Genomic DNA, 23,344 nt, shown 5'->3' on the forward strand with positions numbered 1-23,344 from the left:
CCCGCGTGGTTGCTCCGCCCCCGCCCGCCCCGGAGACAGAGGCTGGAGGGCGGGCACACGTTTATTGCGGCCGAGCCGGGGCTCAGGCGTCCTGGTAGTAGTTGTTGAAGTTGATGCGCAGCAGGAAGTCCTCCAGGTGGGGCTGGTAGCCGCGGTTCACCAGCTTGCTCACCACTGTGAGGGGCGGGGCGGGGGAGGGGCGGGTTCAGTGAGCGGCGTAGCCCCGCCCCCAGCCCTCCCCCGCCGCGGGGGGCGTCACCTTTGAAGAGGAAGCGGGAGTAGTACTTGAAGGCGCTGTAGGACTGCTGCATGAGGGCAAAGTTGGGGTGCTCGGGGCCGCGCGGGCCGCCGGCCGGGCCCCAGGGCTGGGAGATGAGCTGGCTGCGGAACTTGAGGACCAGGCTGAAGACGCTGTGGATGACGTTCATGACCGGCGCCGCCTTCTCCGTCAGCAGGCCCCTGGGGGGAGGCGGGGGCTGCGGTGGGTGCGCCCGAGCCAGGGCCGCGCGGGGGCAGGCCGCAGCTCACCTGAAGACCGCCTTGTGCAGGTACTCGGCGTGGGCGCGCTGTATCTCCTCCAGGTCGCCCACCGAGGCCAGCCTGGCCTGGAACTCGCACCAGCTGACGTGCAGGATCTGGTTGGCGATGTAGCCCTGGGTGACCTTGACGAAGTGCTGCATCTCGTGCTTGAAAAGCTGCAGCTGGCGGAACTGCGCCGAGCCGGCCGCCTGGCTCACCCGCGCTGAGGGGGGGCGGGGAGGGCAGGGGTGAGTGCCGCCGCGGGCGCAGCGGGCCCCTCGGGCCCCCCAGGCTCACCTGTGCGCTTGAGGTGGAAGCAGACGTCCTTGAGCGTCCACATCATGAGCTTCAGCTGCAGCAGGAAGGAGAAGATGCCGCCGTACCTGCTCAGGCAGCCCTCGGTGACCACGATGTTGAGAGGCCAGTCGACCTGCCAGGGAGGCCGGCTCAGTACAGCTGCGTCCCGGGACCACCCCCACCGCCCGCGCCAGGGGGCGCTGCTGACCTTGTACCTGAGCTCCAGGCAGCTCAACACGTCCGGGGCGTTGGGGGCGAACGTCTCCGGCAGGAACTTGAGGGCGAAGGAGAGGTTGGCGGCGTGCGGGCTGTCGCCGTGCAGGCTGTATTGCAGGGCCTTGCTCAGCACCGAGTTGAGCACCAGGGGGCTGAGAAGCTCCCCGGGCGTCTGGCCTGCCCCAAGCTGCAGGGACAGGACACAGCGTCCCAAAGCGTCCAGAGCCTGCCCGCCGCCCCTCTGGCGCCTGGCCCGCCCGAGCTCACCTTCTCGAAGAGCAGGTCGCTGAGGGACTGGGCGAACTCCCCGTCCTCCATCAGCAGGAAGTGCCTTAGCGCCTCGAAGTGTGCCCCGAGGTTCAGCTCCACGAAGAAGTAGTCGACCACGGCCTTGTTCACCAGGGAGACGCTGGCGGGAGGGGCCTGGAGTTACTGACCGTCGGGGGGCGGAGCCGGGCCGGGGAGGGAGCAGGGAGTCAGGCGGTGCTCACTGGGCAGCCAGCGGGGCGGTAACAGAGTGCTTCATGAGCACGGGCAGCGGCAGCAGCTCGCTCAGCTGCACGGCGCTCTCGTCTGCGTCTGACGGGACCCGGGCGTCCTCGGGGAGGGCGAAGGCTCGGGGAAGCCCGTGGTGCAGGAGGCGGGCCACGGGAGGCTCCGCTGCGGGGTGATTGACTGCAGTTACGCGCCAGGGACACGGGGCCAGGCTGCCTCCTGCCTGCCCGCCGCCGTGGCCGGCCCACTCACACATGGCCTCGTAGCTGTCCGGGTACTGCTCCAGGCGGTAGTGCCCCGCCAGGCCCGCCAGGTAGGCCTGTTCCCGGTCCCAGAGCTGGGCTGCCGCCTCGCCAGGGTCTGGGCTGCTCTGGATGTCTGCATCCTCCTAAGATAACCCAGCCTCGAGGGACCCGCCTCCTTCCCTCATCTGAGAGGAGGGACCAGGAGGCAGACCACACCCGCCCTGCCCAGTCCCAGGAGAGCCGTGCCTGCCCACAAAAGGCCCAGCACACCCCCCAACCCCTGACCTGTGAGCCGGGAGAGAGGTCCCTGGAGTCCTCGCTCATCCCCAGGCCTGAGCAGAAGAAACGGGGCAGGAGAGAGGGTCAGGGCCAAACACCCGCCCCCGCCACCGGTCCTCCCCGTCCTGGGCTCACAGATGACCACAGGGGCAGGACAGCTCTGGGTCCCACTGACCTGGCTCCTCCGGGGTGCTGTCTCCCAGAGCAGTAGGTACAGCCTCAGCAGACAGCGACACCTGGGGGCCACCCTCCTCCCCGTGGCCAGGGCCTGGTCCGGCCACCTGTGCGCTGGAGCTGCCTGAGGCTGTCTCTGCAGGCAGCCGTGGCATGTGTTCCTGGGCAAGTCCCTGGGCTCCCGAGCTGAGGCCCAACTGGGGCCCAGGGTCAGGCGGGCCCAATGGGGGCCTGGACAAATTGGGCTCGGCTTCCCCTGAGAGCACCCCCAGCATCACACTGGACTGAGACACGTGTCCATGAACATTCCAGCGTGGCCGGGAGGGGGCCACGTCCCACACATTCTCCCCGACCCTGATGCTGGCGTCAGACACATGTCCGTGGACGTTCCACCGTGGTCGAGAGGGGGCCACGTCCCACACATTCTCCCCCACCCTGATGCTAGCGTCAGACACGTGTCCATGGACTTTCCACCGTGGCCGGGAGGGGGTCATTCCAAGAGCACAGACCCCTCTGGGAACACCAGGCTCTGCCACCTCCTCCTGGGGGGAGGGGTGCTGTGGGGGGTCAGGGCCACACGTGTCCAGTGGCACCTGAGTGTCCTCCTGCGGCTGCTGCCCCCTGCTGCCCAGGCTGCCTCCTGCAGTCTGGAGCGCCCCTGAGGAACCTGGGGTGGCCACAGCGGGCCTCAGGATGGTTCTGAAGTCATACTCCTGTGGCCCGACAGGCGCCAAGTCCACTGCTGTGGACGGAGCCACGGGAGGCAGGTCGGAGCCAATGGTCTGCAGCGCCTCCTCCAGGACGGGGGCTGCGCCGCCGAGCCCAGGCTCAGCCCCCTGGGCCGCAGGCAGGAAGTCTCGGAGGCTGAGGCCCATGGAGAATGGCCCCGGCTCCTCTGCCTGTCCCCACAGCAAGCCTGCCCCAGGCGCTGCGCGATAGGCCTCGGCTCCTGGAGACTCCAGAGGCTGCAGCGTGAGCACACTCTGCCCACGAGGGCCAGCCGGGGCCGCCTGCCGCGGCTCCTCTCGCCCGGGGTCACAGCTGCCGCCTCTGTCACCGGGCACAGGGCCCAGAAAGGAAGCCTGAAACACAAACGCACATGGGTTCCCCCTGGTGTCTGCTTCTGTCCCCCAGGTTCAGTTCTGCACCCAACACTCAAGCCCATGAAAGGGGACAGTGGGGACACATGCCAGGCCTAGGGCAGCCAACTCAGAGCCCACCCTCCATGGCCTGGGTCCTACCTGCTCCCCTGCCCATGAGTGGACACTTGTCTGGGAGCAGGCACCAGGGAGCGCGGCCGGCTGCTGTAGGGGCCTCCCCTCAGCCACGGCCTCTAGCATCCCCTGAAATGGAACCAGAAGAACGTGAAGAGGCAGCTTTGGGGGGTGAGAGCCCCAGCCCCAGCACCACGCCTGCAGGCCCACCGATGCAGCGGGGCTCCGCAGCAGCTGCCCAGAGCCTGGCTGGCATGTGGCACCGCCCATGTCACCTGAGGGCAGCCCAGCCTCTCTTGGTCATGCCCCTCTGGGCACCTAGTGAGAGCATTACCCAAACCCCGCAGTGGGCACGCAGTGGGTCTGTGTGTGACTTCAGGGCTCCTGAATCCCCAAGAGCCCAGAGAAGAGCTCCTGGGTGACGAGTGGCAACACCTGAATGCGCTTCTCATCTTCCAGGAGAAAACGAAGCCGCGCGCTGGCCAGCCGGTGCCTCCGGACCTTCCACAGTGCCCTCTGCTCCCGACGAGCTGCCTCTGCAGACAACTTGCTGTAATGATCCACCAGCGCCTGCCTGCAGCCACCCAGACAGCATGGGCCACCAGTCACCCCACTGTCCAGCCAGTGCCCCGTGCGGGGGCCCCCTATGGGAAGCCTACCCCCGAGCACCTTTCCTAGGTGGGCAGCTGGCCCCTTGGAGCCCCCACAACACCTGCAGGGCCTCACTGGGCAGGTCTTTCTGCCTCTCCCCCCAAATGGGAGCCCCTGGCGGGCAGGCACAGTGCAGTCACTCAAAGTGAGCCCCAGACGAGCTCCCCCACAGCCTGAAGCGCAGGGAGCAGTGCAGGCCGGGGGCCCGAACCCTCTGAGGCGTGGCCTCGCTCCTCCCTGAAGGTGGCTCTCACACTGCCTCGCCAGCTCCAGAGCATCGAGAGGTGATGCCAACGGCACGAGGCAGTGGGAACGCCTCACTTAATTCCAAGCTGGCCACATCACAGCCAGTGATGCTGGCTCTCTCACCAACACGGAGCTGGTCGCAAGCCCAGCCTGGCCCTGTCTAACTCGGCTGCACGGGCCAGGGACACTCCCTCCACAGCTCGTTTCCTCCAAATGTAAACGAGAGAACGACGTCAATCATGCACGTGTGTGTGCATACTCGAGTCAGCACGGATGCACACGGACACGCGTGCACTCAGCGCTGACTGGCTCTGTCGAGCTCCGTGAACAGCCCCAGGGTCAGGACCACTGACCGGCCGAGGAAAGAGCGGGGCTCCTTCTGAGGCGCCAGCTGTGCTGGCAGCTCAGGAAATGCAGCGAGGGAGGAGGCACGCCAGAGCACAAAATGCTCCCGGACGCCGTGCTGGGTGAATCCCTGTCTCTCAGTCAGGCTGCTAACAGGTTTAAAGGCAGATTTAAGAAACAGGCAGTTTAACTTCAAGGAAACAGAGAGACAGGATGTGAGCACAGCGTGGACCAAGCCTGGACCCCAGTCCACAGAGAGCGACTGCAAGAAGAGCGAGCTCAGACCGCCACTGCTCCCTGCCTGAAAGGTGCCCGGGTACTGACAAAAAGGCAACCGACCATCACAAAGGCCGAACCAGCCACGACTTCCAGGAAGGCTGAGCCGGCACGGCCATGGTGCCCCCAGCCACCCACCTGGCCTTCCTCTCCAGCTGCTCCTCCAGGGCCCTCAGCCTCCTCTCCCGGTCCCGGAGCTCGCGGGCATAGCTGAAGTCCTCGTCCAGCTCCTCCTGCCTGGCTGCCCGGCGTCGCTGCAGAACACCCCACAGGCGCCCTGCTAGTGAAGCCAACCCCTCAAGCCCACCCCCCCACCCCGGGCCAGCCCCCCCACCTCCTGGTCCTTCACAAACTGCTCCTTCAGCCTCTGGAACTGCTCTCGCTTCCGGGCGTCCGAGACCATCCGCTCTGACATTTGCCGATCTGGAACAAGACAGCCAGGGTCCGTGGTGAGGAGCCCCCGCAGGAGGCTCCTCGACATGGAGGGGCAGGTGAGCCACACGCACCGCTGAGTGCCTGCAGGACCCTGGACGCCGCCTCCCGGGCCTGGACAATTAATTCTTGCTTTGCCATTTCCATCCGTAATTCCTGAAAAAGACCACCAGTGACTGATGCGTCTGACCTTTCACCCCCCACCCCTGGGACAGCCAGGGAGAGGGGTCTGCTCAGACCGGGTCTGGGGGTGCAGTGCCCGTCCTGCAAGGCAGTGAAGCTGGTCCCCAGGCAGGTGACACCATCTCTCAGAGCGACCCAGGGCCAAGACCCCAGCCTTCATGCCCACCCTGGCCCTCCCACAGAGGCCGGCCCCCTGCACCCCCAGGGTTCGCCCCTCCACCCGACTGGTTCTCAGAGGTCTGCCCTGTCCACAGCTTCCTGCTGCCCACAGGTGCCAAGACTTTGCATCAACCCCTCCCCAGGACACAGGACCCTCAAAGCTCGGGCCTCAGTGCACCTGACCCTTCTGAGCAGGACGGGGGCTCAGGGGAGCCACTGAGGCCAGGAGCCACAGCCCAGCCAGGGTGGGGCTGCCTAGCGCCCAGCCCACCCCGGGAGGAGAGGAGGGGGGTGCCAGGGAAGGCCAGGCTGTGGTGCCCTCACCTTTTCCTCCTTGCTGACCGAGCTGTGGCGCGCCACCCTCTCCATGCGGCCCACGTAGGTGGCGCAGTCCTTCTCGATGTCCTTCAGCTCCTCGAGGGAGAAGACCACAGAGATGCGCGGGACCGGGACATCCGAGCAGCAGAGGTAGTGCTGGGTGGGGGGCGGCGCGTGAGCCCAGGGGCTCGCGGACACAGCCCGCCTCGCCTCCCGCTGGCGACCCACGTGGACAGCCTGCCTCAGGAGTGCTGTGCGCCCCGCTGACACCCTCCACAGCTCCAGAACAGCAGGTGTGGGTCTCCGCCCAGGGCCGGGCCGCCCTGCAGCAGAGGCCAGGCCGCCCTGCAGCAGAGGCCAGGCCTGGCTCCCACATGTAAGGCTCCAGGAAAAGGTGGGAAGGCCCAGACACACCCACAGGGCCTCCCTGAGGTCAGCCCCGCCCACATGTAGCCCCGCCCCCCACAGCCAACACCTGGGCAGCTCCTGGGGGCTCATGGATACTGTAGCCCCCTCAGCAGCCCTGAGCCCATCCTGGCCGCTCCAGCCTGCTCCTCTCAGCCCTGCACTCGGCCGGCCGCTGCCCCCCGCTCTGGCCTGCACCTGGCTGTTGCACTGCCGGGAGCCCCCAGTCCACACCCGCCAGCCTGGCCAGACACCAGAGAGCACCTCCTGCAGGGGCCGCCCATCCCCCCCACTGCCACTGGCCATCTTCCAGGGGCCTTGGCTGCATGGACACCAGCTCAGGCCTCTGCTCCAGGGCACGGCCAAGCCCTGGGACCCCTCACATGACCCCTGGGTCCATCCTCCTGCCGACACAGCCCTTCCCATCCCTCTGGGGCAGTTTCCAAGGTGGGGGAGCGGGAGGAGCCCACTGCCCCTTTGGCCTCTGAAAGGCCTTCAGCTCTCCTCCCATCTCTGAAGGGGCACTAGAAACTCAACAGAGCCGCTCATGAAACTCTCAAGGGGACTGAGGTTGAGGTCACCCAACCCGAGCTGGAACACTACGGACCTGGGCTGAGGACAGATGGGCAGGCAGCGTGGGGCTGGCGGAGGCCAGCCGCTCTGCCCCTCACCTGGGGGCAGCAGAGCTTCAGCAGATTGATGGTCTTCCCACAGACGTACACGTCATGGGCAATGTGGCTCAGGAACATGGGGACGCAGTCCTCCGCCTCTTTGGAAATGAGCACGTAGCCGTGGGTCCAGTAAAACCTGTCTGCACGTGGGACGGCCGCTCAGGCCTGCGACCAGTGCGGCCCTGACCCGGCCGACAGCAGTGTCCCCGCCCAGCAGCAGCCCCCACCTACCTCTGAAGCCCAAGTACTCGTGGTTCACCTGGATCATGAACTCGCCATAAACATCTCGGAAGACCCCGCTGTAGACCCAGTCGTGGATGAACCTGCACGCGTGTGGAAAGGGGGGGTAAGCTGGGCAGGACATCGACAGGGCAGAGAGCTCCGCCCTGGGAGTGGGGGCTGCAGTCCGGGCCCACCCCCCGAGCCCGCCCCGCTCCCGCCCTGCCCCGCCCCACCGCGTGTAGGGCTCGCAGCTGGTCTGGAGCAGAGACAGCAGGACTGGGTAGTGCTCGTTGCTGCAGTTGTCCAGGGCCTCCTGGTAGAGGTAGGAGAGCAGCCTCACGCCCTGCAGACGGCAAGAGGGGCTCAGCCACGCCACACGCAGCAGGGGGGGCCCTGCCCGCCCCAGAGCCCGCCAGCCCTCACCGTGGGGAAGGCAGCCCTGGGCTCTCCGCCACCGGAGCCTTGGAGCGTGGCGCCAACGCCACAGAGCTCAGCCAGGTACCTGCACACAGAGGCGGGGAGACCAGGTGGGCAGAAGACCCAGGCCCTCCCCTGCCTGTCCGCACAGTCCGGCTTTAAAACCGCCTGCACCTCAAGAAGCTCAGCTTTGAGCTGCCTGTCAGGCCCCTCCCAGGAACCCCATGCAGCCCCACCTCCTTCCCAGGTCTGGCGGAGACTCTGAGTCCACGGCCCTCCCCCACTCCTGCTGCTCCCCCCCAAGAGCCCCTCCTGCACCCACCGCCTCCCCCAGGTCACCTCCTCCGCCATCCTGAACGGCTACCAAGTCCCCTTGGGCCCCCTGCCTCGCTACCCCACTCCAGGCTATGCTCCCATCACGCCCTCCAGACCCCTCCAGGCTCAGCCTCCCCCTCACGCCCCTTCTCCAGCCCTGGAGCCTCCACACTCCTCCCCTCAGCCTGCAGGAACTCCTCTCCACTGAACCCACCCCTCAAGCCCTAGCCCTCCACTCTGCCTTCTCCAGATGGCACCTGCCAGCAGGCACTCTGCCCATGTTCACTGACCAGCTCCTGAGTGCAGGTGCCAGGTCTGCCTGTAGGGCCCCTGTGTGCCTGTCGGGTAGGAGCCTGATCCTGGGTTGGGCCTGCTGCTGGGCACCTCATGAACTCAGCTTGGTCAAGGGCCATCCAGACGCCAACCAGAAGGCCGCCCACCACCCAGCATGGCCCATGCCTGCCTCACCAGCCACCAAGTCACACGCCGAGGCTTACCTGAGCTGCCGTCCCAGCTTCTTGAAGAGAAAGCCGATGGTCAGGAGGCTCAGGGTGGGCGGGGTGGAGAGCACGCAAGCACGGTAGTACTGCAGGTACCGCCTCAGGCCGCTGGTGAAGGCCTGTGGGGCAGGGGCTAGAAGGAGGGCAGCCAGGCACAGGGGCATGGCCACCAAGCTCGGAACCAGAGAAATACCTGGGTGTGGGAAAAAGTTGGGCCTCCACCCCCAAGCCTGGGGCTCCGTTTCTCAAGGAATGGGCATGTACGGGTCACATGCAGACACCCAGCCCGGCCAGAAGCCCGAGCCCACTGTAAGCCCCCCAGGCCAGCTGCACCAGGAATCTGGACCTTGCAGATGCCGGGCAGCTGGGCTGTGTGCACAGACGCCAAGTCCCAGAGGGTCTCTGGCCACTGAGGCCACTGGGGTCCCAAGGACACTGGTATCCGGGGTGGTGCCCAGGAGCATGGCCCCAGCGCGGCTCACATACTTCCAGGAGGTCTGCCGGAGCGCTCCAGCGCAAACGTCAGGCACCCAGGAGACCGCTGCCCTGCCCTCCATCCCAGTCAACACAGTAGTCCTGTCTGGGTTTTCCTCTGCCTTCCCAGCCCCGCTCTGGCCCATCCTAGAATCCGAACCTCGTCACATCACCCCAGCAGCCCTGCTGCGATGCCCGAGTGCAAAGGGCCTGGCCCAGTGCCTGCGCTCTCTCTCAGGCTGCACGGCCCCCCACACAGCTGCCCACTGTCCTGGGGGCCTGCCCAGCGTTTGCACTGACGACAAGGCTTTCAGGCAGACCTGGCTCAGTCCCGCACCAGGGGCCCGGCGGGGACCAGGCAGCACGTGCTCCCTCCACACCACTGGCCTGCCCCCGGCCCCCGGCCCCCAGCACTAGCCACAGCTGCCTCCCACGCTCTCACGGCCCCAACACATCCTCCCAGGTTTCCATGCAGTGATGGGCCAGGAAAGATGTGGTCCCCGGCCACCATTCCCAAAGGGCAACTGACAGACTCTGATGTCACTGAGGAGAGTGCGGCCTGGCGCAGAGGCCCAGGGGCAGGCCTGCGTACAGCACCCGGGGACCCGCAGCAGCGTGAGGCGGGGCCGCACCTGGAACACGAGGCCCTTGCTGCAGGAGGGGTCCAGCGCGGGCTGCAGGGAGAAGTGGCTGAGGCGCGCGTAGTGCGTCCCGCACTCGGCCACCTCGGAGAGGAGGCTGCTGATGCTCTCGGGGGACGCTCCTGAGACATGGACGCCCCGCTTCACCGTGAAGATCTGAGCTGGCTGGAAGGGACAAAAGGGAAGTCCCTGGGGTGGGGCACTCAGGGTGGTGCTGCCTCCCATTGCACCCAGGCACCCAACCTTGGCACTGCCCCGAGCACCCCTAGACCGGGAGCCCCAAACCCAGACACACAGAGAGGGCACAGGAGACAGAAAGCCTTCTGCCAGCAGGCTGCCAGTGACAGGACATGACAGCTCCCACAGGTTAATATGGTAAACGTTGATGTCACGTGAACTTTTAGATCTAAAGAAACAAAAACCCAAAAAAGAGAAGTCCAATGCCAGATGGCTTCACTGGTAAACTCTACCCATTAAAGAACACCAGTTGTTGGGATGTCTCTGGTGGTCCAGTGGCTAAGACTCCTCACTCCCAGTGCAGGGAGCCTGGGTTCGATTCCTGGTCATGAAACTAGATCCCACATGCCGAAACTAAGATCAAAGATTCTGCGTGCTACAACCAAGACCCAGGGCACCAAATAAGTAAATTTTTAAAAAAAGAACACCGATTGTTATTAAACTCTTCCAAAACTTAAAGAGGAGGAATACTTCCTAATTCTAAGAGGCCAGTATTGTTCTGATGCCAAAGCAACATACAGACATTACAAGGAAAAGACTACAGTCCAACATCCCTTATGAACACAGACACAAGAATCTTTGAGAAGGTACCAACAAACGGAATCTAGCAGCATGTTAAAGGACCATACACTATGGCCAAGTGGGTTTTATCTCAGGAATGCAAGGGTAGCTCAACATGCAAAAACCAATGTGCTATGCATTAACAGAATGAGGGAAAAATCATACATATGACCATGTCAGCTGACACAAAAAAAGCATTTGACAGAAGTCAACTCCATCCTAAAGGAAATCCATCCTGAATACTCACTGGAAGGACTGATGCTGAAGCTGAAGCTCCAATACTTTGGTCACCTGATACAAAGAGTCGACCTACTAGAAAAGACCCTGATGCTGGGAAGGACTGAAGGCAGGAGAAGAAGGGGACGACAGAGGATGAGATGGTTGGATGGCATCACTGACTCAATGGACATGAGTTTTCACAAGCTGCCGGAGATGGTGAAGGACAGGGAAGCCTGGGATGCTGCAGTCCATGAGGTTGCAAAGAGTCAGATATGACTGACCACCTGAACAATACTTTTTCACAATTAAAAGCACTCAAACAACTAGGAAAAGAATGGAAGTGGCTCAACGGGATAAAGACTGTGTGTGAAAACTCCACAGCTCACATTACACTCAGGAGAGACGGAAAGCTTCTCTCAGTGACGAGGAGGAACAAGGCAAGGACGCGTGCTTTCACCACTTCAGTGTAACACTTAAGTCCCAGACACAGCAGTTAGGCAAGGAGAAATGTTAATGTGCAGACTGGAAAGGCAGAAGTAAAATGACCTGTTTGCAGGGGACATGATCTCATATTCAGAAAATGCTAAAGAGTCCACAAAACGTGTTAGAGCTGTTAAACGAATTCGGCAAAGTACCAGGATACAAAATCAACATACAAAAATCATTTGTATTTCCATACACTTGCAATGAACAATCCAAAAAAGGAAAGTAAGAAATAATTCCATTTACAAGTGCAATATAAGAATAAAGTACTAGAGTAAATCTAACTGAGGAGGCAAAAGACTTGTTAAAGTGAAAACTAGAAAACACTGCTGAGAGAAATTAAAGACCTAACTATATGCGAAGATATCTATGTTCATGGACTGGAGTATCTAATAGTGTCTGGATAATACACCCAGGGACTCCCCAGCACTCCATGCTTTCACTGCAGGGGGCACAGGTTCAATCCCTGGCCCAGGAACTAAGATCCCCCATGCCACGGGCAACGAAGCCCACTAGCAGAAATGAAAGACCCCACAAGCTGTAACAAAGACCCGCCATGCTGCAACTAACACTCGATACAGCCAGATAGATAAAAAAGGATACTGAAATAACGATTCACCCAAAGCAACCTGTGGATTCAGTGCCACCCATATCATTATCCCAATGATGCTTTTAGCAGAAATAGAAAAACTCATCCTAAAATCCATCAGTTCAGTTCAGTCGCTCAGTCGTGTCCGACTCTTTGAGACCCCATGAATCGCAGCACGCCAGGCCTCCCTGTCCATCACCATCTCCCGGAGTTCACTCAGACTCACGTCCATCAAGTCCGTGATGCCATCCAGCCATCTCATCCTCTGTCGTCCCCTTCTCCTCCTGCTCCCAATCCCTCCCAGCATCAGAGTCTTTTCCAGTGAGTCAACTCTTCACATGAGGTGTCCAAAGTACTGGAGTTTCAGCTTTAGCATCATTCCTTCCAAAGAAATCCCAGGGTTGATCTCCTTCAGAATGGACTGGTTGGATCTCCTTGCAGTCCAAGGGACGCTCAAGAGTCTTCTCCAACACCACAGTTCAAAAGCATCCATTCTTCGGTGCTCAGCTTTCTTCACAGTCCAACTCTCACATCCATACATGACCACAGGAAAAACCATAGCCTTGACTAGACGGACCTTAGTCGGCAAAGTAATGTCTCTGCTTTTGAATATACTATTTAGGTTGCTCATCACTTTTCTTCCAAGGAGTAAGCGTCTTTTAATTTTATGGCTGCAGTCACCATCTGCAGTGATTTTGGAGCCCAGAAAAATAAAGTCTGACACTGTTTCTCCATCTATTTCCCATGAAGTGATGGGACCAGATGCCATGATCTTCCTTTTCTGAATGTTGAGCTTTAAGCCAACTTTTTTACTCTCCTCTTTCACTTTCATCGAGAGGCTTTTTAGCTCCTCTTCACTTTCTGCCATAAGGGTGGTGTCATCTGCATAGCTGAGGTTATTGATATTTCTCCCGGCAATCTTGATTCCAGCTTGTGTTTCTTCCAGTCCAGCGTTTCTCATGATGTACTCTGCATAGAAGTTAAATAAGCAGGGTGACAATACACAGCCTTGATGTACTTTTTTTCCTATTTGGAACCAGTCTGTTGTTCCATGTCCAGTTCTAACTGTTGCTTCCTGACCTGCATACAGGCTTCTCAAGAGGCAGGTCAGGTGGTCTGGTATTCCCATCTCTTTCAGAATTTTCCACAGTTTATTGTGATTCACACAGTCAAAGGCTTTGGCATAGTCAATAAAGCAGAAATAGATGTTTTTCTGGAACTCTCTTGCTTTTTCCAGCGGATCCAGCTGATGATCCAGCGGATGTTGGCAATTTGATCTCTGGTTCCTCTGCCTTTTCTAAAACCAGCTTGAACATCAGGGAGTTCACGGTTCACTGATGAACCAGCTCTTCATTGCTGAAGTCTGGCTTGGAGAATTTTGAGCATTACTTTACTAGCATGTGAGGTGAGTGCAGTTGTGCGGTAGTTTGAGCATTCTTTTCATTGCCTTTCTTTGGAATTGGAATGAATTGCAAAGGGCCCCGAATAACCACAACAATCTTAAAAAAAAAAAATGGTGGAGAACTCATACCTCCCAAGGTCAAAACTTCCTACAAAGTTTTAGTCATCAAAACAGTGTAGAACTGGGGGACGTCCCTGGTTGCCTAGTGGTTAGATTCCGGATTTCACTGCCGTGGACGGGAATCAATCCCTGGTCAGGGAACAGAGATCCTGCAAGATGAGGGGTGTGGCCACAAAAACACATAGCAGGAGTGGGATCAGGACAAACATGAAGATCAATGGAGAGAGCAGAGCCCAGAAACAGACAGCTCACACGTGGTCAGTGATGCGTAAGGGTATCGAGAGCACACAGCGCGGAGAGAAGGGCCTTTTCAACAAAGGGCGCTGGGCAAACAGAATATCCACATGCAAAAGATTAAAGCGCCTAGAGCCCACACTCTGCAATGAGACAGGCCGCCGCACCGAGGAGCCTGAGCACCACAGTGAAGAGGAGGCCCTGCTCGCTGCAGCCAGGGAGAGCCCGAGCAGAGCCATGAGGACCCAGTGCAGCCAGGAGAAACGAAGACACAAAACTATTTAGAAAGAACAGAGCCAGCACTGTGCCACTCTTGGGTGAAACACAGAGGCCTTGGGTTTGGTGATTTTTTAGATATGACACCAAAAGTATAGGAACAAAAGGAAGAAAGTAACCTGGACTTCACCAAAATTAAACTTTGTACTTCAAAGGATACTATTAAGAGTGTGAAAAGACAACCTACAGAATGAGAGAAAACATTTGCAAATCATATATCTGGTAAGGGATTAATATGCAGAATGCATCAAGAACTCCTACAACTCAAGGGGCAGGGGCGGCGAGGGCGCAGCAGGAGGCAGCAGTCCGCAGGCTGAGGCGCTCACTGTGGGCGCCGCACTCGCGCCGCCAGCATCCAGAACAGTGGGGAGCACGCTTCCGTTCTCTGACCAAAACAAGAGGCGAAGGACGAAAAACTAACAGACTGTCTTCCGAAAGGGATGTACCAGTGAAGAAGTGCTCAGGAGCAGTGCCCATGATGGAAATGGAAATCTAAATTATAATGAGACATAGATACACTACCAGTATAAAACAGCTATCCAGTGGGCGGCATTACTGGTAAAGAGTTCACCTGCCAGTGCAGGAGATGCCAGAGATGCGGGTTCAATCCCTGGGTCAGGAAGATCCCCTGGAGTAGCAAATGGCAACCCCCTCTGCTGTTCTTGCCTGGGAAACCCCATGGACAGTGGAGCCTGGGAGGTTACAGCCACGGCGTCTCAGAGAGTCAGACATGACTGAGCACGCAGGACAGAACAGTGGGACGCTGCCATGTTACACACGGAGCCCAGCCTGGCGCTCTGTGACAGCCTGAGTCGGGGGAGAGGTGAGGGCAAGCGGTGGGAGGGAGACTCCATGGGGGGGGATACACATATACACGTACATATGCTGCTGCCACCAAGCCGCTTCAGTCGTGTCCGACTCTGTGCAACCCGACTGACGGCAGCCCACCAGGCTCCCCTGCCCCTGGGATTCTCCAGGCAAGAACACTGGAGTGGGTTGCCACTGCCTTCTCCAATACATATATAGATATATACACACACACACACATATACATATATATACATACATATAGTCATGACTGATTCTCATTGTTGTACGCAGAAACCAATACAACACCAAAAAGCAATTATCCTCCAAATAAAAAACAGAAAAATTAAGCATTTGGATTTTAGGGAAAACTATAATGAGACGCCACTTCCCACCCACTGGGACAGCTATCATTTACCAAAAAAGGAGTGGGGGGACAGCGAGTACTGGTGAGGATGCAGCAAACCGGAGCCCCTGCGTAACACACACGGCTGGAGGGGGCGGAAAAGGGCACCGCCATGGTGAGAAGCAGCTCGTTGGCTGCTCCGAAAGTGAGCAGAATTACTGGGGCATGACAATGCAGGGGGCCCGGGTTCGCTCCCTGGTCAGGGAACTAGATCCCACAGGCTGCAACTAAAAAGGCCCTGCATGCCACAATTAAAGATCCCGTGTGCCACCACAGACCCGGTGCAGCCAAATAAACAAACCAAACAATCACCACAGGACCCGGCAAGTCCACTCCCAGGAATATACCCTGAAGAACTAAACGCGCCCATGTTCACAACAGCACTGTTCAGTCAGCAGTTGAGATCCGCCCAAGCGTCCATCAGCTGATAAACAGCTAACAAAATGTGGTCTTTATACACGTAGCACGGGAGACAGGCAGAGACACACCCAACTGAAAGCTGAGTTCCAGACAATAGTGAGCAGAGGTAAGAGCGGCTTCTTAAATGAGCAGTGCAAAGAAGCAGAGGGAAACAACAGGATAGGACAGACTAGCGATCTCCTCAAGAAAAGCGGAGAGGCCAAGGGAACGTCTCATGCAAGGACGGGCACGATTAAGGACGGAAGGGTAAAGACCTAACAGAAGCAGATGAGATTAAAAAGAGGTGGCAGGAATACACTAAAGAACTGTACAAAGAAAGGTCTTAATGACCCAGATAACCACAGGGGCGTGGTCACTCACCGAGAGTCTGACATCTTGGAGCCTGAAGTCAAGTGGGCCTTAGGAAGCATCACTACAAACAAAGCCATTGGAGGTAACAAAATTCCGGCTGAGCTGTTTCAAATCTTAAAAGATGATGCTGTGAAAGTGCTGCACTCAACGTGTCAACAAATTAGGAAAACTCAGCAGTGGCCACAGGACTGGAAAAGGTCAGTTTTCACTCTAATTCCAAAGAAGGGCAATGCCAAAGAATGTTCAAACCGCCGTATAATTGTGCTAACTTTGCATGCTGGTAAGGTTATGCTCAAAATCCTTCAAGTGAGGCTTCAGACGTACGTGAACGGAGAACTTCCAGACGTACAAGCTGGGTTTAGAAAAGGGGGAGGAACCAGAGAGCAAATCACCAACATACACTGGATCATAGAAAAGCAAGAAAGTTCCAGAAAAACATCTCCTTCTGCTTCGTTGACTAGGCTAAAGCCTGACTGTGTGGATCATAACAAACTGTGGAAAATTCCTAAAGAGGTGGGAATACCAGACCACCTGACCTGCCTCCTGAGAAACCTGCGTGCAGGTCAAGAAGCAGCAGCTAGACCCAGACATGGAAAAACAGACTGGTTCAAAACCAGGAAAGGAGTACGTCAAGGCTGTATATTGTCACCCTGATTACTTAACTTGTAAGCAGAGTACATCGTGCAAAATGCCAGGCTAGATGAAGCACAAGCTGGAATCATGACTGCCGGGAGAAATATCAACAACCTCATATATGCAGATGATACCATTCTAATGGCAGAAAGAGCCTCTTGATGAGTGTGAAAAACAGTGAAAACTTGGCTTAAAACTGAACATTAAAAAAAACTAAGATTATGGCATCACTTCATGGCAAATAGGGGCAGAAAAAGTGGAAGCAGTGACAGACTTTATTTTTTTGGGCTCTAAGATTGCTGCAGATGGTGACTGCAGTCATGAAATTAAAAGACGCTTACTCCTTGGAAGGAAAGCTAGGACACACCTAGACAGTGTATTAAAAAGCAGGGACATCGTTTTGCCTACAAAGGTCCGAAGAGTCAAAGCTATGGTTTTTCCATCAGTCATGGATGGATATAGGAGCTGGACAGTAAAAAGGCTGAGGGCCAAAGAACTGATGCCTTCAAACTGTGGTGCTGGAGAAGACTTGCGAGTCCGTTGGGCAGCAAGGCGATCCAACCAGTCCATCCTAAAGGAAATCAACCCTGGACAGTCATTGGAAGGACTGATGCTGAAGCCGAAGCTCCAATCCTCTGGCCACTGATGTGAAGAGTGACTCACTGGAAAAGACCCTGGTGCTGGGAGAGACTGAGAGTACAAGCAGAAGAGGGCGGCAGAGGATGAGGTGGCTGGATGGCATCCCTGGGTCAACGGACATGAATCTGAGCAGACACTGGGAGACAGTGAAGGGCAGGGAAGCCTGGAAGGCTGCAGTCCATGGGGTTGCAAACAGCTGGGCGTGACTGCGTGACTCAACAACGACATACGTGTAGAATACTTTCTAGCCTTAAAAAGGAAGGAAATTCTGACACAGGCTACACCATGATTGAACCTTGAGCTCATTATGCTGAATGAAGTAAGTCAGACACAAAGGACAAACACTTCGTGATCCCATTCATGTGGGGAAATCAGTTTCAAACTGAAACAAGAAGACCATCCCCAGGGAGGCTGCCAAGACGGCTTCCTGGCCACACCTCGCCTCCTTACCTGGCAGAGGGAGAACGTGGCGGACACGACCCCAATCAGGACGTTGAGCGCGTCCTTCACCAGCTCGCACTCCTTCACTAGGACGGGCTGCGGGGCCTGCAGGAGGCTCCCGCCCAGCACCTGCAGCTCCCCTTGGCGGAGCCGGCAGAACCTGTCAAAGGCGTCCCTGCCCGCCTCGGTGAGGTAGGGCTCCTCGCGGTGGCCAGGGGGGCTGTGGGGACAGAGCAGCAGCGAGCTTAGGTGAGCAGAGGGCAGGACAAAGAGCAACTCAATGGCGTGAGGTGCCTGAGGCCAGATGAGACTCTCCACTGCCCCCGTCTGCGGTCAGCAGGCCCGTCAGACAGCACTGCGAAGGAAGTGTCCCCACCCAGCCCGCACCCACGGGGCACATGGCGGTCCTCTCGCCTGCGATGACCTCTACGTGGGAAACAACACCCGGGCCCGGAGCAGCACAGTCACAACCGCACAAGTGTCCGTCAGCAGAGAACTGAATAAAGACCTGGTCTGTCCACGCAGAGGAACATTAACCCAGCCTTCAGGAGGAAGGAATTCTGACACTGAGTCAGATGCTGCAACACGGAGGAACCCTGAGGGCCTAAGGCTGAGTGATTACCCAGTCGTGCACCTGGACAAGTGCTGCATGACCCCACTCCTGTGGGGTCCCCAAAGTCACAGACCCAGAAAGGAGATGTGGAGGCCCAGGGCGGGAGGACAGTGTGGAGAGTGAGGGTGTGAGGGAGACAGTCTCAGTCTGGGAGGATGAAAAAGTTCTGGAGAGGATGGTGCTGATGGTCACCCAACATGGATGTGCTTAACGCCACTGATGGAGATGTCAAAAGGATTAAGATGCTAGACTTCATGTCATAGGACGTCATCACCCTCTGCCCAAGAAAGCACAAAGATCGTACAGAGCCAAAAGTTCCCTGAAATTCTAGGAGAAAAGAGGCACACGCCTGCCCTAGGGCCTCTGCCTACGGGGGTTCTGCAGGAAGTTCAAGAACAGGGTTTACCAGCCTGGTCACACTGTTCAAAAGAGGCCAAAGAGACAGCACCATTTATTAGACATTCCTTTGGAAACCACCAACTCCTACTGAAAGCCTGAAACAGCTGCTTTTTAAAGCCCACTGGAAGTAGGTTCTTAATAAAAGGAGCCCAGGAAAAATCTTAGAACTTGCTAAGACCAAAAATGCTCCTTGATGGACAGTGCACCATAAGGCGCCCTTTCCCGCATTCAGCAAGAGCAGGGCCAGAGCAGTCAGGCTGACGAGCCCAGCCTCACAGGGCCGGCGCCGCTACGACACAGGCTGCGAGGAGGCGCGATGTGCCGCCAAGGACAGGGGCCCTAAAGGGACCCAGGGAACGGAGATGCTGGTCAGGAAGGCCAGGGGAGCAAGGCCATGCCCAGAGCAGTGTCCCTGGGAGTGAGAGCGACCTGCATGGAAGCCTAGAGAAGGGAGGAGAAAGGGGCCAGGTGCTCTGGGCTCAGCACGGGGTGAGGGCAGGGGCCTGTGGCTAGTCCCAGTGGGCAGGGCTGAGGGGTGGCGGGTGGAGCAGCGCTCTCCGATCGCCATCCCTTGAAGGCGGCGCTGGCCAAGCGGAGGATGGCCCGGCGGCCAGGAAAAGCAGGCGGGCCAGTCCTGAGTGTCCAGATCAGCAGGGGAGCCAGCCAGGCCATGACAGCAGCCGCGCTCCTCGGGGCACAGAGAGCTGGAGGGGAAGAGGAGCCTCTGGAGCTCCAAGGACCCCGAGGCTCCAGTGCTGCGGGTGCCACCCCAGTGCCCACGCAGGCATCGGCCTCTGGCCACTCTCCCGGGGTCACTGAGAGCTGAAAGACGAGGACCCGTGAAGGAAACACCACATTCACACTCGTCCCCAAGGAGAACCTGGTCCTGAACATCACAAGACCACTTCCCCAGAAAGGGTGACAGGTGCTGAGGTGCTGGCAGCAGGGGCACCCAAGCTGGCTGGCAGGGTGAAGCACCGGGGCGGGGGTCCTCTGGGGGGGTCTCAGGCAAGGTCAGAGTTCACAATCAAGGGCTGTGGCTGCCAAGGAAGCTTTGACTGCCGATTTGTCAGAGTTCCTGGCAAGAAACTAGCAAGTGGCTGGGATCCAACTGCAACAGATTCCTAACATTCTCCAAATGAACTTGAGCAACGGGCTTCAGGGGCAGGGGCATCCGGTTACATCAGAAGAGGCAGTGGGAGAGCTGCAGGGTGGCCGGTGTCTCCTGTGGGGGCACAGGCTAACATACTGGCCACCATCTTCCTTGAAGGGATACCAAGAATCAGTCCTCACTCTGGAGCTGTGGGGTCAGTTCTGCTTCAGGGGGACACTGAAGAGATTAAGTGCATTCACAAAAGGGGACAAGAACATTGACCAGCTGAGCAATCATGTCCCCTACGAAAGAGTGATCTGAGAAACTGAGCCAAGAAAATCGGGAACTGGCAGAGGAATCCACTAGTGAGCATTCACAAAAGAAAGCAGTGCTGCTTGATGGCCAGTGTGCAAACTTGCGAGGGCTTCGCAGGCAGCAGGTGGTGAGGTCTGCTTTGTACACACAAGACAGGTACAGACCAAACAGGAAGTCACAGGGCAAAGACGCTCCTGCAGGACCAGACAGCCACCAGTGCCGGCGGTGCGCGGGAGCGGGAGCGGGCCCCGCCTGGGGGAAGATGCACACGCCAGGAAAGCCCCTCCAGCAGGATCAGGGCCCACACAACACCCCGAGCACATGCTCATCCCGGGGAGGCCCCGCAGGAGCCAAGGCTGCGTCGGAAGGCACTCGGCTCCCTGCAGACCCCGCCTCTCTCCCTCAGTGCTCCCCACGCTGGCATCCCACAGAACTGTCAGCAGAGAACAGGTGCCCAAACGTGGGAGGTGGGTCCTCTACCCCCACTCTGGGAGGCTTTGAGACGCCAGCACGCCATGGGCTGAAAGACCCGGCATCAGAGCACCCATCAGGGAACACTGTGATGACGGGCTTCCCTCAGGGGAGCACCACCCTCAGGCCTCCCAGGTGTGAGAAGCACTCCCTCAGCAGCACCCCGTGCCTGGCACCAACCACAGAGCCTGCCACCTCGACCAGGGGCCGCCACGGCAAGGATGTGAGCCGCAGCCGTTACTGGCTCAGTGCAAACTTCTGTAGGTTTCTCCTGGTGGTTCTCTCAACTCTCAGGGCAGACAACTTGCACACAGCTTGACTGAAACTTCCAAGTCCCCAATCTGGGCTGAGTAAAGGCCACATTAGAGGGCAGGGGAGAGACAGGGTTTGCATTTAGGGCAAAAGCTCACAAACCATCCAACTTGCTCCCAGCATCTCCGCTTGCTGGCCTCGTAGGTGAGTACAGCGTCCCACAGGTCAATGTCTGGCGTCACGCCCGGCTCAGACTGGGAGTCAGGAGTCAGATTGGATGCTGACTGGAACCCTTCATCTTCCGACTGATCCACGCTCGGAGGGACCTGGAGCCCGTGGGAAAAGGACTTCACCTGCGGCATGGTGTTTGGATTCCACCCCAGTGTGAGAAGAGTTCCAGGAACCCTTCCACATACTCCCGTTAACTCTATGGGAAAGATCCGGCAGAACATTTCTTCTCTTTTTCTCAAGCACACAAGTTACTACACCATGCTTTTGCCCCCAGTGAGTCATTCAAGAAATTAAATTTATTCATTATCAATTTCCAACTTCACACAAGCTTATTGAGGCTTATGAGCCTCAACATAACTTACAATGACATTTTCCATAACATGTCTCTGATCTGGAAATTCCATTTTGGGGAACCCAGCATAAAAAAAAAAATCACATAGACACAGAAAAAATTCCCTTCTCCCAGGGTGTTTGCTACAGCATTATGGTTGGAAACAATGTAAATGTCTCCCACTAAAGGAACAACTGAACAATAGCACCACATCCTTTCAGCAAAGCTACAAAAGGCAAAGGCAAAGGATGATTAACAAGGTCTGAAAAATCCCACTTCATCCAGAAAAAAGCACAAAACACTGCACAAACAGCCAGGAGAAATGATTTTTGGCACCTATGGCTACTGAGTACTTGAGTACACAGGGAGGAATCAGACTTACTTCATTTTGCGCGCTATGCTGTAGAACCAGCCTGCCAGTGCAGGAGAAGTAAGCTATGAGGGTTCAATCCCCAGGTCGGGAGGATTCCTTGGAGAAGGGAATGGCTACCCACTCCAGTATTCTTGCCTGGAGAATTCCATGGACAGAGGAGCCTGGTGGGCTACAATTCAAAGGGGTTGCAAAGAATCGGACAGGACTGAAGTGACTTAGCAAGCATGCTGTGCTCGGCCACCTCTGACTCTTTGCAACCCCAAGGGCTGTAGCCCTCCTCTGTCCATAGAATTCTCCAGGCAAGAATACTGGAGTGGGATACTTCTCCGGCGGGATCTTCCGACACAGGGATTGAAGCCGGGTCTCCTGCACTGCAGGTGGATTCTCTACCCTCTGAACCACCAGGGAATTTAAACATCAACTGGAAGGCAGGGGAAATGACTGAATGGCAAATACAAGAAAACACTGGCATGTGACTAGGGCCTGCGGAGAGGGGGCCGCTGGGAATCCGCACCAGCAGCCCCACCCCAAAGCTCAACCGCCACTGCTGGACTCGGGCTGTCCTCCCTTTGCCCCAGTTGAAGGAGGGTCAAACGAGGCGCTTCCCAAGCCCGAGGAGCCAGACAGGAAGCAAACACTCTACCTTGATGGCCAGTCCGGAGAGGTCTGCGCTGTCCGGCACCGGGGGCAGGTCCAAGCGGACGTCCAGGTCGGCCGTGCGGCTGTGCATCAGGGCTCCGAAGAGCGAGACGCGGGTGTCCCTTTCAAACCTGTCCCCGCAGGGGTCGCCGTACGAAAAGAGCCCGACGGCGGGCAGTCCTGTGCCCGGTGCCGCCTCCATCACCTGCCGCGTCTTGCGGACCAGGTCTCGACACAGAGACTCCTCTCCGGAGATGAGCGACCGCACGTCCGCCTCCAACTCGCTCAAGTCAGCGCAGTCGTAGCCGCTGTAGGGAAGGGCTCTCCCGACCGGCCGGCTGTGTAGGAAGACGCCCCGCCGGCGCCGCCGCACTCGCGGGGGCCCGCTGCCCGCCAGCCGCACCAGCAGCTCCAGGACCGCGCCCAGCTCCGCCAGCGGCTGGCGCGGCGCGGCCTCCAGCCCCTCCACCAGCTCCTCCAGGCGGTCGGCCTCGGCGCCCAGGCCGCCCACCCGCAGGTCGAAGGACAGCATGAGGATCCTGTTCCTCACCGGCAGCCTCGGGAGGCCGGGCTGCAGCCCGCGACCCTCCTCCTGAAACAGGCCCGTGAACAGGGCGTCATAGGCCACCCTCTTGAGGCCCCGCTTGGCCTTCCTGCGGCTCCCGCGGCGCGGGCCCGAGGGAGCCTTGGCGGCCGGCAGGAGGACCTCACACAGGTCATCCACCAGCTGCGGGACGCTGGCCATGCCTCCGCCTCACGCCAGGGCCTCGCGCGCGGCCGGACTCGCCTTCTCGGGGCCCCGGAAAAGCGACGACCTGCAGAGGCGCCGCAGAGAACGGAGAGCGGGCCCGGCTCCCTCAGCCGGAGGAAGGCGCGCGCGGCCTGACCCGCCTTCTCAGGGTCCCCTCAGCCGGAGGAAGGCGCGCGCGGCGGCGCCGCAAACGCGTCACCGCCGCGCGACTAGCCCGATAGCAGGCGCGAGCGCGCCGGAACTGCGTCACCCGGGGGGGGGGGCCGGGAGGCCCGCGCGCAGGGGGCGGAGCCTGGCGGCCCCGTCCACCAGCACTTCCGGCCTGGGTCCTCATCCCCGCCGGTAGGGAAACTCAGCCAGAACC

The 23,344-nt window shown here is 58.6% G+C and overlaps 1 protein-coding gene across 2 annotated transcripts; it reads right to left on the minus strand.

The window, feature by feature from the left end:
• On the minus strand, positions 1–23,130 carry TUBGCP6 (tubulin gamma complex associated protein 6). Of its 2 annotated transcripts, XM_052639328.1 has the most exons (25): positions 22,234–23,130; positions 20,818–20,981; positions 17,522–17,732; positions 9,686–9,859; positions 8,577–8,698; positions 7,771–7,849; positions 7,581–7,690; positions 7,357–7,448; positions 7,126–7,265; positions 6,056–6,205; positions 5,464–5,545; positions 5,292–5,380; positions 5,096–5,211; positions 3,875–4,013; positions 3,467–3,568; positions 2,227–3,307; positions 2,058–2,104; positions 1,780–1,915; positions 1,524–1,692; positions 1,300–1,441; positions 1,025–1,219; positions 817–949; positions 529–742; positions 260–459; positions 1–174 (listed from the first exon to the last, which is right to left on the minus strand). In XM_052639328.1, exons 1-25 carry the CDS (start codon positions 22,972–22,974, stop codon positions 83–85), a joined length of 4,920 nt encoding a protein of 1,639 aa, XP_052495288.1. In that variant the 5' UTR covers positions 22,975–23,130; the 3' UTR covers positions 1–82. The 2 variants fall into 2 exon arrangements, with proteins under 2 accessions (XP_052495288.1, XP_052495290.1); XM_052639330.1 differs by lacking the exons at positions 17,522–17,732; positions 20,818–20,981.
• Between the last annotated feature and the right edge of the window lie 214 nt (positions 23,131–23,344).

This window comes from Budorcas taxicolor, chromosome 5 (assembly GCF_023091745.1).
Source record: "Budorcas taxicolor isolate Tak-1 chromosome 5, Takin1.1, whole genome shotgun sequence".
Classification (NCBI taxonomy): Eukaryota; Metazoa; Chordata; class Mammalia; order Artiodactyla; family Bovidae; genus Budorcas; species Budorcas taxicolor.